The sequence below is a fragment of the Hyla sarda genome, chromosome 5, assembly GCF_029499605.1.
Source record: "Hyla sarda isolate aHylSar1 chromosome 5, aHylSar1.hap1, whole genome shotgun sequence".
Classification (NCBI taxonomy): Eukaryota; Metazoa; Chordata; class Amphibia; order Anura; family Hylidae; genus Hyla; species Hyla sarda.
In genome coordinates this window covers 264878087-264893812 of record NC_079193.1, presented here as the reverse complement: position 1 = coordinate 264893812, position 15726 = coordinate 264878087, and the positions used below count along the sequence as shown (strand labels likewise).

The following is a 15726-nucleotide window of genomic DNA, read 5'->3' as shown; positions in this document are numbered from 1 at the left end:
AGTAGTAGGAGCACTGGCACTTTCACAAGTGACAGCTGCCCAGAACTTTATAGGTGGTAAGGGATTAGAGGTAAACCTTTCAGGCTTACTGTGGATCCTCTGGTTTAAGGCAGATATTATCACAGATTGCAAGTACAAAGCCAAGGCTCGCCCTCCATTTCTCTTATGCATAGCACTAGCTACGTTCTGCCCACTTCCTGTGTTCCGTCTTGATGTGTAAGTTACTAGAGATGGTAGGAGCCTAACTACAGGCAAAACAGTGACCATTTAATAATTTTCCTACTAAATTTTTTTTTTCAATAGGTGTGAATATTCTATAGTTTTCATGTATGCTTAAAAAGGTTCTCTGACATCAGGTAAAGAAAATAAAAATGCTGCATTAACATACAGCTTTGCTTACCTATCTGATCCAGTTCTGAAACCACCCAAAAACCATGTTTTGAAGTCCTCCCACCTGCCTACTTTTCTCCCACAGCACTTTTGCCTGTTCCCCACCCAAGGCTTTTGCAGAACCTCTCATTTCACAGCAGGCTACTGCACAGTGAGGTTGCAGTACTTGCTGCACTAATTCACTCCCTGATCCTTTCTTTGCTTGTGGAATTTCTCAGCACAATGCAGCATGCTGTAAACACACCTCTTTCTTCTCTAAATGTCACAATAAAATATATATGTGTATATGACAAGAGGAATGTGATGTAGACTGTAGGGGTTGCTCATAGTTGGCGACTTCATTCAGAGGACTGGGCTTGAATTTAGAGACAAGATTCAGCCACACCATCTGAGACAGAAGATGGTGATGCATTGTCTTGAAAGAGAGGGAGGAGCTCAAGACAAAACCACAATGGAAATGAAAGGACTAAACACCAAAAAAAATCACACAAAATTATGCTGAAGCCAGTTCAATTTGTGACAACACTGTATTAGTAAGTTTTATGTCTTTATTTGATAGTCATAAAAAATACAGTAAATGTGATATTTTTTTATTAGAAATGCCAATACATTATATAAAATACTTCCATTTATAGTAAGAACATTTAATTACATTATAATAAATCCAACCCTTACTAATAGGTTAATTGAAACCCAATGGAATTGCATAAGCGTGTACGTCTGAGAAATAAATTATATTGCCCCAGTAAAACAAGAAACTGTGTGATTATCATCTATGTACAATACTACAGAAAAGCCAAATGCTGTATAAGCAACATGAAACAAATTTCGGTTTATCATAAATAAAATACCTCATTGAGTTTATTTTCTCTTCCACTGGATACAGTTCAGTAATTGTTTTACAAGCATATAAGTATAAAAGTTAATATAAAAGAATGACATTACCACATCTAGCAGTTAGTGTGAACAAGGACCATTTAGATTGCGGTCAAGTTAAAATTATTTGGCTTGCCCATAAGTATAATAATTTGTAGCTCTGCAAGATCATCCACAGTGCTCTTTATTATATTCTTGCTATAAAATTGTGTCTTCCTATTGTCACAAAACTTATAGGAGACATTTGATACCATTTTAATGAACAATGGGTGGCACATTATTTGCTTCTATGACTGACAAAAATTGAAAATGGCTCTAAGGAATTGGCTACTTAAATTGCTTTCTTCCAATTCAGTCCTCAAAGCTTACCGACATGGTAAGCAATGGTGGAGAGTTTCAGGGGCACAAAAAATTCTGATTGACGGCACTAAAACGATTGACTACAGAAATACAAAACAGAAACATGCCCGGCTGCTGAATAGAACATTTGAGAATGTGTAAATTTTTTGTATGTACACGTATTAAAATACTTATTTTTATTAAAATAATATTATAGTGCCACCTGCTGTTTCTTTTCAATATTTGTACCGCGTTACCTTCTTTAAATGAGCTAAAGTGGACAAGCATGTTTCTCTTTTTCACTGAGTTCGTGGATCCCTGGTGTGGTGAATTGGCTGCCTCTGAAGCTGCAGCTTCTACTCTGCTCGACAGAAAATGAGACGGCAATTGAACTAGTTGAGCAAGTCTCCTGAGAAGCAGAAAAGATGCTACAGCTTCCAAGACATAATGACATAATAAATATTGTTTATCAACAAACAATATTTGTGGGAGAAGCCTTAATAGGCTGGGCTAAAAATGCAAAAAAAAAACAATCCAAACACCACATACTCATCTACCCCAATTATTTGCTGCATTTTAACATGCAGGAAGTGCACCAATTGCTGGTTACCACTATAGTCAGTAATTGACTTAACAGGCACTTCTTGCAAGCTGAATCAAAAAAATTACCAAGCACACAGAGGGGGGATTGGTGCAGGTGAGTATAATTTTTATTTTGGCCCACCAGAGCACTCTGGAGAGATTTATTTTATAGTGTGGGAGTTCCAAATTTAATAAAGACCTGTCATATCTGTATTCCTAACATATCTGTATTGTAATTAAAATGTAGAAAAAATTATCAACATGATAGTGCCAGCATGTAGCTTTACTGACAAATGTAAAACACAGTTGTTGGCTTATTCATACTTTTACAGGAGGAACAACAGTGAAATCACACAATGCAGATTTCTAAGTAATACACTACTGAGCAATTTAATGCTGAATGCAAGCATTTACTAAAACAGACATGTCAGGAGAGGCATTGGTTTTGTTAATAGCTATCCTGGCATATTCATATGATTGAGGCATCTAATCATGGAAAATGTTATGTATAATGAAATAGCACACACTGGCCTTAATGCTGTGGCAGAGAAGTGTTATAGAGATATATAGATATGGATTGCTGACAAGATCACTGTTTTCCTGGGATCTCTTTGCACATAACAGGTTGTTCCTTAAACATGTGAAATGGAATGTGATAAAATTGTCATTGAATACATCTGGGAAATATACGCTATTTTACAATATTACTGAGATGCCTAGGTGGACTTATGTTGCTGGCACAGAATGGCATGTATATTCCCTTTCTATTTTACTGCAGATTTTTATTTATATTCCCTTTTAGGCTAGACAATTAACCTTTCTGCCGCCAGGAAACAGGGCTACACTGTGGTAAATAAAGGGTTTAGATGCAATTCCCTTCTTCATTTCACAGTAAAGCTATTTGAGGCTAACAAAAAGACAATCTGTTCATCTTAAGACAATAGCATTCAAGTTGCACACCAAGAGTCACCCACGCCATGGATTTCTTATTGCAACATGTCCAATTCTATTTACACAGATCTCTAAGTGTGCTGTTGGTAATAAAAAGCAATTCTAATGTATAAAAAAACTCCTTTAAAGCTAATAGACCTGGGTCAGTTTTCCGTCTCAGGGGGAATGAAATAATCCATGTGCTGGAATTTGAGGACCTCATTGCCCCAGCTAGTCCATCCAGGCTGCAGGTTACGGGCAAACAGCTCCAAGCGTTCCACATCTGGCTTGACATATTCCTTCAAAACCTCTGTGTAAGACACAGGAAACACAGAAGAAGAAGACAGTGATGAGGAAGAACAAAAATCAATCTTCTTTCAGCTATTGGGAGATGAAAAAGTGGAGTATTTCATTAAAAAGAAGACAGCAAATTAATTTCAAGAATTTCATCAACAGCCCATGCTATTTATAGGCAGGAAATCATTCGAAATAAGCGCCCTTGAGATTATGAACAATATAGTCAGAGGCTTCAATAGGTCTGATTTATCGGTTTTCATTTAGAGACAGGGAAAGAGGATTTTACTGCCTACACAGGTGACTTCTCAATTTTTCAACAGAGTCATCATAGTACTCCCAAGGAAAAGGTGACAATGTTTTAAATGCTTCCTGAATCATGGGAACAAAACAACATAGAAAAGGAGAGAATAAATTAGTACATGGTGATGAGGTTAAAATCTAAGTACAAGGACTGTGACAGTAACACCCATGACCAGCTGTGGATCTTCCATTACACTGGCCTGATACAAGTGTTCATTTCAATTCAAGGGCATTCTACACAGAAGTCTATGGGTTCTAACACAGGTCTGTTGTGAAATCCTGAAATCAGTTTATATGCTCGGTATAAGTGCAGGATCAGTGAGCTCTTCTTTTTCAAGGCAGCTGTGTCACAATTTCATCTCCCAGTTGACCTTTGTAATGGAGAGAGATCAGACCAGTGATTCTTAACTACAGGTAAATTGCTGCTTGTGGTCATTGAGCCATACAGACAGAATGTTATGGGAAAGAAAATGTGTTACATTGATGACACATTTTACTTAATCTTATTTAAACATTATTGCTCTAGGAGGGTACATAGAAACCCACTGCAGTCAGTCATACTCCATTGTAGTTGTAGCAAGTTCTTTGGCCAGACAAATTTTAGCACTGGTCACTTGTATACTTACAAATGCGTTCATTTATACACGGCTCAAAAAAATTAAGGGAACACTAAGAGAACACATCCTAGATCTGAATTAATTAACTAATCGTATGAAATACTTTTGTCTTTGCATAGTTGAATGTGCTGACAACAAAATCACACAAAAATGATCAATGGAAATCAAATGCATCAACCCATGGAGGTCTGGATATGGAGTCACACTCAAAATCAAAGTGGAAAACCCCACTAAAGGCTGATCCAACTTTGATGTAATGTCCTCAAAACAAGTCAAAATAAGGCTCAGTAGTGTGTGTGGCCTCCACGTGCCCGTATGACCTCCCTACAATGACTGGTCATGCTCCTGATGAGGTGGCGAATGGTCTCCTGAGGGATGTCCTCCCAGACCTGGACTAAAGCATGCACCAACTCCTGAACAGTCTGCCGTGCAATGTGGCGTTGGTGGATGGAGCGAGACATGATGTCCCAGATGTGCTCAATTGGATTCAGGTCTGAGGAACGAGTGGGCCAGTCCATAGCATCAATGCCTTCCTCTTGCAGGAACTGCTGACATACTCCAGCCACATGAGGTCTAGCAGTGTCTTGCATTAGGAGGAACACAGGTCCAACAGCACCAGCATATGGTCTCACAAGGGGTCAGAGGATCTTAGTGCCTAATGGCAGTCAGGCTACCTCTGGCAAACACATGGAGGGCTGTGCGCCCCCCCCCCCCCCCCCCAAAGAAATGCCACCCCACACCTTTACTGACCAACCGCCCAAACCGGTCATGCTGGAGGATGTTGCAGGCAGCAGAACGTTCTCCATGGCATCTCCAGACTCTGTCACATGTTCTCAGTGTGAACCTGCTTTCATCTGTGAAGAGCACAGGGAGCCAGTGGCGAATTTGCCAATCTTGGTGTTCTCTGGCAAATGCCGAACATCCTGCACGGTGTTGGGCTGTAAGCACGACCCCCACCTGTGGATGTTGGGCCCTCATACCACCCTCATGGAGTCTGTGGAGTGGACACATGCACATTTGTGGCCTGCTGGAGGTCATTTTGCAGGGCTCTGGCAGTGCTCCTCCTTGCACATAGGCAGAGGTAGCGGTCCTGCTACTGAGTTGTTGCCCTCCTACGGCCTACTCAACATCTCCTGATGTACTGGCCTGTCTCCTGGTAGCACCTCCATGCTCTGGACACTACCCTGACAGACACAGCAAACATTCTTGACACAGCTCGCATTGATGTGCCATCCTGGATGAGCTGCACTATCTGAGCCACTTGAATGGCTTGTAGACTCCATCTCATGCTACCAATAGAGTGAAAACACAGCGAGCATTCAAAAGTGACAAAAACATCAGCCAGGAAGCATAGGAATTGAGAAATGGTCACCACCTGCAGAACCCCTCCTTTATTGGGGGTGTCTAGCTAATTGCCTATAATTTGCACCTGAGTGGACAGTGTGATTTGATTGACTTTGGAGTTATATTGTGTTGTTTAAGTGCTCCATTTATTTTCTTGAGCAGTGTATTTCCAATATATATATATTGTTTTTTTTCACCACAAATTTGGTATGCTACAGTTTTCTTTGTGTGTGTGTGTGTGTGTATATATATATATATATATATATATATATATATATATATATATATATAAAATTTCTTTATTGTGGGTGTAGATACACATTTTGTACAGTATACAATGTTAGATAACAGTATGCAAGGTTTGATGGAGAGATAAAATGATTTTTTGTTGGTTTATTATATACCTCAGCCAAAAAGGTTGTACAATGGATGTTTGGAAATATGCATAAATTATAAATAACTTTTACACATAAAATTTTACACAGGGCCAATGTGATATAACATAAAATAACAAAAATATACTTTATAATAAATGGACAATCTATAAAAAGGGAAACCTGTAAGATACAAGAAATACATCCAGTGTGTATGGAAGGACACTTCTGAAGATATATATCTGCAACAGTGATTGACCGCAATTCACATTGAATAACAGTTCGTATTCAATAATGCGGTATCTGAATAACTCACCGCTCATTGAATATTGAAGGAAGGACTTTTTATTTAGGAACTTTACCTGGATTACTATTTGACCGCTAATAGATTGAAAATTCTGCCGCCACACTGTTCCAACTACTTCCATCTGTGTACCCTGCCAGGAACTATATTATATACCACCGCATACCACTGTGTGTGTCTCCATCTGTGTACCCTGCCAGGTACTACTTTGCATACCACCGTGTGTCTCCAGCACTTCAAAATCACCGGAGCTCTGCGGCTGCTGACCACAGCAGAAACAGCTGATTGAGTGATGTCAGACGCCACTTTCACTCACCATCTACACGTGCCAGGTCTGTAGCACCTTGGCTGTACACTGTTCCGACAGAGTAGCAATATTATTTACTGTATACCGGCAACTTTTACATACATCGGCGGAGTCTTTACAGAGTGGTGGATGGCGGATATTCAAGGAGTGTTGAGCGGTACATGGTACCATCAGTTATTCAGATACCGCATTATTGAATACGAACTGTTATTGAATGTGATTTGCGGTCAATCACTATTGCAGTATATATATATATATATATATATATATTCAGAAGTGTCCTTCCATACACACTGGACATTTTTCTTGTATGTTACAGGTTTCCCTTTTTATAGATTGTCCATTTATTATCAAGTACATTTTTATGTTATTTTATGTTATATCACATGGGCCGTGTGAGAAATTTTATTAAAAAGTTATTTAGAATAAATGTATGCATCTTTCCAAACATCCATTGAACAACCTTTTTGGCTGAGGTATTTGAGGACTGAGAACTCTATTATTTTACAAATAACTCTACTATTATTTTACATTCCATTGTTATTTCACCTGAGGATACAGGTGCACCCAGTTAACCCCGTACAATTTTTGTTGTGAGCTGTCCATCTATTTTGAGGTTTATTATACATGACCGTATCAAATATGTTAAACTAAACAAAAGAGAAGCATAATCTAGATATCTTTCCAGTGTGTAAACAACAGATGTCTGAAACAAGACTGTAAAAACACCTGGGCCTTTCATTTACTATTCACTGCTGTGAAGTCAAATGTATGGCAGTTAACTGGTTAAATAAATATGCCCTTAAAAACACCAAAATGTACATTCACATTAGATATCATTTTATTCCAGACTAAATCTAAACAGCTATAATAGTAAGATGGATACATATATATATATATATATATATATATATATATATATATATATATATATATATTATAAAGGAATAATACATTGATACCAACACACACAATCATTTTCTGATGTATGTGTCAATGGAAAATTGTATCCAGATTTTTTGTCCATAAAATACAATATACCTTTCCTACAATTCACCAAAAGTGAATCCCACGTCTAATAAATTGATTTTTCATGATTATATTATAACGGCCAGAAAACTAAGTTGCAATTCTGAAAAAAAATTTACTCATCACTCTTAAAATAAGAGGTTTAAAACCCTATATGAAGAATAATGAGATAAGAATATGTCCGACTGTTTCTGGAAGTTGGGATGTTGTTTGAAACAGAATTTAAAGATGGGATATTTCCATCTTACAAATGCTAAACTATGCTATCAGGTAGCAGTAAAACACATTCTTGTGGCCACCGTTCAGATCACAAGCGGTTCAAACCATTAATTACCGTTTCTGCTCTTGTAAATGTAAGGGGTGATTTTAATGAATTCTTTACAGATATCAGGGCCATCCTGCCTTTTGTTAATATGAGGTCAGACATTGTACAAGGCTGCACTTTGCAAATCAGCAGAGGATTTGCTAAGCAAAGTCATATGTACAATGTTGTTTGAAAAGGTTTGTCTCCATGGTTACAAAGTTTCTATACCACAATGCACAGAGCAGCTGCCAGTGTTGTGCGCATGCATAAAATGGCCTTGTTTCATACAAGAGCACTTTACACTGAACAAAAAACAAATGTGAATAATAGAAAGTACACACACCATGCATAGTACATTCCAAAGCCCATGAACTCTGACAATGTACTCTGCACATTATAGAATAATGATGTATAGGCAGACAAAACCATAAATTTCATCTTACCCTCAATGCCAATGCACAATACACCTCAATTTAAAAAAGTTTTGCTTATGTAACTTTTTTAAACTTCAACAACTAATTCACCTTTTGTGAGCACTGTCATTCTACGCAAACACATCACCATGTCCATGACTAACTCAATTATACTATAGGAACCGAGAGAAGCTTATACCTCAATAGCTAGAAAAGTATATTCTGCATTCTTTTCATTATAACAAACAGACCTACTGATCCACACAATATGCCATAAAGGCCTGGGACCAAGGTGTGGGACCAAGACCTATTTCCAAACCCACCCAGACGCTGTTTTTGTAACACCCATACAAATAAAGAGACACACAAATGGCAAATGGCTCTCAATTCATTTCTCAACTGGTTTCAGTAGCCAGTGAGGTAGGAAGGCGCTATGGGAGGGACCTACACTTTAAGCCTTTGAATATCTTGTGGATTAGGATGTCTATGATGGGAACAAGCCTTTAAAGGGAACTTGCCAGTTAGACTATGCTGCCCTTGTGGAGGGTAGCATAACATTTGGACAGATTTGATGTTTTAACAGTATGTCCCCTTTGCTGAAACTTAGTGCAGACGCGAAAACAGGCAGCACACGGCCAGAGCAGAGTAACCGCTTATGCTACTTCCACCCACACCCCCATGATTTACAAATTTTTCCCTATGCAGTGATATGAAGTTTTCTGTTAATCATTTTGTGGGCAGGGGCAGCAGTGATCCCAGGCAGTCAGAGAAATGAGATTGACTACAGTAGACAGGAGGTGACTACAATATCTTCCATAAGTATAAGTGAGTATACATTGCAGCAAAGTGTCATTCTAGTGTACTAATGGACCCTGAGACTGATCTCATCCCAGAACCACAACATTAATCTTCCCCTCCTTATATTTTTAAATTTTATGTTGGTGTTCACAGCATATAGTGGACAGAACAATCCAGGTTGGCAACTTCACCAAATTCAGATCTGCAAAGTAGCTCGCAGCAACACTTGGAATAAAAATACTGGAGCAGTTCTAATAAAATAAAATAAAAAACAGGCTTATTGCGGACTACACATTTCTAGAGGCATTCTTCTCTATTCGTCAGCTCATGAAAAGGACCCACTGTACTACATGACGTAACATAGCCTACTTGTTGTGAACTAAGCATTGGTTGATGTCAAAACTAAGTGAGGACCAATCAAGGTACACTTGATTGCAACATAGCAGGGATTGTAGTGACCCAAGACACTATATTTCCTTTCATAATAAAAAGGATAACTTTTTTTTTTTTTACACACTGTGTGACCAATTTTCTGTCAATTACGGTAATAAGTTCATAATTTTAGATTAATCAATAAAAGCTACTTTTTGGGAAGAGCACATATGAAAGTATTTTTATCCTGCACTTTTTTTGCCATGGGAATGACCCACTCTCTTGAGGGGGGTTGTATAGTGGTTTGGTACTATGTACTGGATACAGCATAATTTCCACAAAATATATTAAGCACACAATTGCTGAACATTCTTTTGATTATAATCACTACTATAATCTATAATCACTACACTTTAGCTTAAAGGGGTTCTCCGGTGCTTAGACATCATATCCCCTATCCAAAGGATAGGGAATAAGATGCCTGATCATGGGAGTCCCGCCACTGGGGACCCCGTGATCTTGCACGCGGCACCCCGTTTGCAATCAGTCCCCGGAGCGTGTTCGCTCCGGGTCTGATTACCGGCGACCAAAGGGCGGGCGGCGTGTGACGTCACGCCTCCACCCGGTGTGACGTCACGCTCTGCCCCTCAATACAAGCCTACGGGAGGGGGCGTGATAGCTGTCACGCCCCCTCCCATAGACTTGCATTGAGGGGCGGAGCGTGAGGTCACACGGGGGTGGAGGCGTGACGTCACACGCCGCCGGCCCCGTGATCGACAGTAATCAGACCCGGAGCAAACACGCTCCGGGGACTGATTACAAATGGGGTGCCGCATGCAAGATCACGGGACTCCCATGATCAGGCATCTTATCCCCTATGCTTTGGATAGGGGATAAGATGTCTAAGCACCGGAGAACCCCTTTAAAGATCAGATAAATAGTCCTACCCATTTTAGGCATCTTTGGGAAATGTTACGCTATTGCAACAAGTGCACTATAGCAGACTGAGTTTTGGCATATTATGTATCAAACTGTACCAAACTGTCATATATAAGAGAGAGACAGTATAAATGATATAACTATATATTGGTTAAGATTTTATAATGGATGTGAGGGAGGGCACAAAGCAGTCTCAATAAAAGACTTTATTTTGCATCCAGAATAAAAATGAATTATAAAAAAAAAAATACATAATTGCAAAGGTGTCCAGATCAATTGTCTTTTTCTTCTTCTGACAATATAGGTTTCCTGATTTTCAGCTAAAAGTTGCACAGTTCTACATTCCTCATATATCAGGGGATATATGTTCAGGAGAACCTCTAGTTAAACAAAAAAACAAAACAAAAAAAAAAAACAACTGATGAACTTCATCCTTAATGTGACTGAATGAGAAAATCCCCAGAAGAGTTCTCTAGTAATATGTCCCTATTGAGCAAACAATTGATGAGGCATAGGAGATGTGTAATGGGCCCAAAGCGTTTACATAGTTTCCAATTACAGATGCTTTTACACTCAGATTGTTACTTTTAATATTTTCCTTATTTTTTTCTGTATCTTTACCCATCAATAAAACTATTCAAAAATAATTGAAAAATAAGAAGTTAACAGAAGTAATTCAAAATACAATCCCAGGTTAGCTATATCAATAAGATACCTTAACATTTCAATAAAAAGCTAATAATACATTTCATTTTAATTAATAATTTAGTTGACAACATGTCTTAAAGTCAAGTGTAGGACCATCCATTAAATTTTAGCTAGCTGTTTGGTTCAGCTGGGAATGCATGTGTGTCAGTGTGTTTAGCGTTAGTGTCATTAAAAGCAACTTTTGACTTGCAGATCAGACATGTCAAAATTTGTTGATCACCTGCTAAGTTCGTGAGTTATTAGCCTGGGAAGCAGGCAGGATTGCACTCTGCTCCCTGACAGGCTGACAGGTCCATCTATTTCTCTGCATAAAAGTCTATGCAGAGAACTGTAATGATCTAATGGCTGGCTGGGGAGTGGAGCGCAATGCCATCTGATTCTCTAGCTTATAACTCATGATCACAGCAAGTCAAAAGTTGCTTTTAAATATACTAATGCTTTAAAGGGAGTACTCCCGTGGAAAACATTATTATTTTTTTTTTTTTTTTAATCAACTGGTGCCAGAAAGTTAAACAGATTTGTAAATCACTTCTATTAAAAAAATCTTAATCCTTCCAGTACTTTTTAGGGGCTGCATACTAAAGAGAAATACCAAAAATAAATGCATTTCCTGTGATGTCCTGACGACAGTGCTCTCTGCTGACCTCTGCTGTCCATTTTAGGAACTGGAGAAAATCCCCATAGCAAACATATGCTTCTCTGGACAGTTCCTAAAATGGACAGCAGAGGTCAGCAGAGAACACTGTGGTCAGGACATCACAGGAAATGCATTTCTTTTTGGATTTCTCTTTAGTATACAGCCCCTAAAAAGTACTGGAAGGATTAAGATTTTTTAATAGAAGTGATTTACAAATCTGTTTAACTTTCTGGCACCAGTTGATCTAAAAAAAAAAAAAAGAAAAGTTTTCCACGGGAGTACCCCTTTAAGTAAGGTGTACTTGGCATAGGAAAGCTCAGAAAAACACAGATATGGAGCATGCTTGCTGTTGCCCCCACATAAATTGTAATTCATACAACACAATTGCAGTCCGTTTCTGGTTACATTGGCTTAAAATAAATATTAGGGAATATGGAAAAGGGTTGTCTACTGAAAGGAAAACAATTATTTTCTATTAGAACACAAAAATAACAGAGCTGGGTGCCACACGCTATAAGTCAGAGCAGAAACCCAAAGCAGAGATCAGCTGTCTTTCTAGTAGGATTAGCACATCTGTATGATGTTTGTATGATTTCAGGTTTATAAAATTCAAACACTGGTTATCACTCCATTGGTGCACAATGGTAGGCCATTCAAGTGCACACAGAAGAAGACGACAAATACGCAGCAAACATTTATAAATGGGCAAACCAAAGTGGACAAGGCTGGTTTCATACAAGTGTATTTCAGTCCATATCATATATCTCTTATGCAATATAGAGCTAATGTTATACACCCATTGAAATCTATGGTGAGGAATTAAAATACATGTGTAGCTGTATTGGATCCATATATTGCAGTGTTTCCCAGGCATGTTCCTAAAGTACCTCCAACAGGTCATGTTTACAGGTTTTCCTTAGTCTCTCACAGGTGATATAATTGGGGGTGATGCCGGATGCAATGACCACAATTATTTTACCTGTGAAAGACTAAACAAATCCTGTAAACATGACCTATTGGGGGCATTTGAGGACTGTGCTTGGAAAACACTGATATATTGCTTAAGTATGACATCAGTATTTTACTGATTTTGAAAAGTTATTCAATTTCCTGTCCAGAGGAGCCCGTCAGTATCTACTGTACAAAATATCGATGGAATATTGATGAAAAAACAGATGATATTCCATCTAAAATATGTACGTATTCTGGCGTAATTTACAGTATTCTTTAACTAGATCTTTCCAAATATATTTCCATAACCAAATGGCTTCAACTACAAAAGGGCATTGTCGAGTATGTCCAGCTGTTTTCTCTCCTGTATACACAAGATACGGGCTACCAATTAGCTAGTCAATGGGAATTTAAAGACTTTGGGGCAAATTTCCAGATTCACGACACATCTTTCACTACAACTACTGGCATGTATCCCTTGTTCCATATTTAGTTGTTTTAGTCACTTTTTCAATTTTTAGAGACTTCTTTGCCTCTTTCAACAAGGGTAAGTGACTTAGTGGGAAAGGCATGTGGCTTATATGAAGTGAAGTAATACAACTAAGATGGTCTAAGGTTAGTCTACAGTAAATATGCACAAAATGTGCAGTGGCTTATATTGCTTGATAAAATTGTCTGTCTGCCTCTCTGTGGCTGCACAGTAATCAGAATTCCTCTGCTTATAAAATAACATATTAAAAATCTGTTCATTATACAATCATAAAACATATATGTGAAGGCTCAAATAAGGTGAATCTACAAACCAATGCAAATTAATTTTCTCTTTTTCCTGAGAAATATTATGTGTGAATTATTACAGTCAGTTTAAGATTCATTACTTACAGTTGGCAAGTGCTAATCCCGCACTATTGCAAGCATCTCTGTAGGATGTAGCCAGAAGATAATCTCCACAATTAAAAATGTATGAAATGTAATAATGACTAAAAGGGAGTCACATGGGAATATCTGATAAACACCATCATAACAGTACATCACTAATTCATGAGAATACAATAAGTGCACAAACCAAGAATGCACAAAACGTCTCAGAGAATGCCTTAAGAAGATCTTCTACTTTTCTAACTTTTATTGGTAATAGAGTGCAAACATTTGTCAGAAATTCAAGGTTCTTCTACGCAAAGTTCACCCCCTTTTTTAAACAAGGTTGGCAATGGCGATCAGCTGATCGGTCAGAGAAGCCACATCTGACCACATGGTGGCTGCTGTAGAGAAAATATAGAATTGCATAACAATCATTTAGATTAAGGACTGTTCACGTAATACAACAACAGGCTGTGACTGCCAGAGCATGAACTCCTTTTACAATTCAAGTGGAGGTTGGCTTCAGGTATACCTATATGTATATAGGTTAGTTCCATGAATAAAGACTGGAAATGCCTCAGAAGGATGCGATATAAACCTTTCAAATAAGACATATATAGGAGAGATACATTTACCGTACATTTGTTCTACTCTGCACAGCCTGTGCTGATAATTTCCTAAAAGTATTACTGTAGTGAAAAAGGAGTAAAAATCTTTTGTTTTTTTTAACTCTACATCTGCAATTTGACTGTGTCTGTCAAAGGAAAGATGGGCTATTCAGCTATATACTTGCATTTTCTTGTAGCCAAAAGGGGTGAACAAAAAGATGCAAAGCAGTCCCCATGACTCCAGTGGGAAGTAATTGGCACAATAGTAAAAAAGAGACACTCCTTTTATTAAGAGGATGAAGACATTATTTTTCAGCCTAAAGCTCGCATTCAGACAGTGATGAAAGAAATAATGTACCTACAAGAAAAGAGAAGAATGAGGGCCCTTAGAACATGCCTATTATTTCCATGTTCACTAGATTAATCTTCACCCAGTTTCACACCTGTTGCTTTATAACATCTTTAACATATCCAATATGCTATACGTATATACCCAAATAAGATGTTTACGAACTATGTCACAATCATGTTGTTAATTATTTCTCTATATAACAAACAGTATTTACAAACCTATGATGTGGTAACTATGTTTCAATTTAGCTGTATATATATATATATATATATATATATATATATATATATATATATATATATATATATATACATACATACACACACACACACACACACAGGGTGGGCCATTTATATGGATGCACCTCAATAAAATGGGAATGGTTGGTGATATTAACTTCCTGTTTGTGGCACATTAGTATATGTGAGGGGGGAAACTTTTCAAGATGGGTGGTGACCATGGTGGCCATTTTGAATCCAACTTTTGTTTTTTCAATAGGAAGAGGGTCACGTGACACATCAAACTTATTGGGAATTTCACAAGAAAAACAATGATGTGCTTGGTTTTAACGTAACTTTATTCATTTATGAGTTATTTACAAGTTTCTGACCACTTATAAAATGTGTTCAATGTGCTGCCCATTGTGTTGGATTGTCAATGCAACCCTCTTCTCCCACTCTTCACATACTGATAGCAACACCGCAGGAGAAATGTTAGCACAGGCTTCCAGTATCCATAGTTTCAGGTGCTGCACATCTCGTATCTTCACAGCATAGACAATTGCCTTCAGATGACCCTAAAGATAAAAGTCTAAGGGGGTCAGATTGGGGGCCATTCAACTGGCACGCGATGATCAATCCACTTTCCAGGAAACTGTTAATCTAGGAATGCTCGGACCCGACACCCATAATGTGGTGGTGCACCATCTTGCTGGAAAAACTCAGGGAACGTGCCAGCTTCAGTGCATAAAGAGGGAAACACATCATCATGTAGCAATTTCGCATATCCAGTGGCCTTGAGGTTTCCACTGATGAAGAATGGCCCCACTATCTTTGTACCCCATATACCACACCATACCATCAAATTTTGTCTTC

General features: G+C 38.2%; 1 protein-coding gene across 4 annotated transcripts in view; it reads right to left on the bottom strand.

Moving 5' to 3' along the window:
• Positions 1-903: 903 nt before the first annotated feature.
• METTL4 (methyltransferase 4, N6-adenosine) overlaps positions 904-15726 on the bottom strand; it is a 192549-nt gene continuing 177726 nt past the window's right edge. For 2 of the 4 annotated variants that reach the window (XM_056521658.1, XM_056521664.1), the window contains exon 8: positions 904-3427. In XM_056521658.1, the coding sequence (XP_056377633.1) occupies positions 3282-3427 (146 nt within the window). In that variant the 3' untranslated portion in view covers positions 904-3281. Of the gene's footprint in view, positions 3499-14555; positions 14639-15726 lie in introns of those variants that run through there. The other 2 variants (XM_056521659.1, XM_056521660.1) reach the window with 2 other exon arrangements.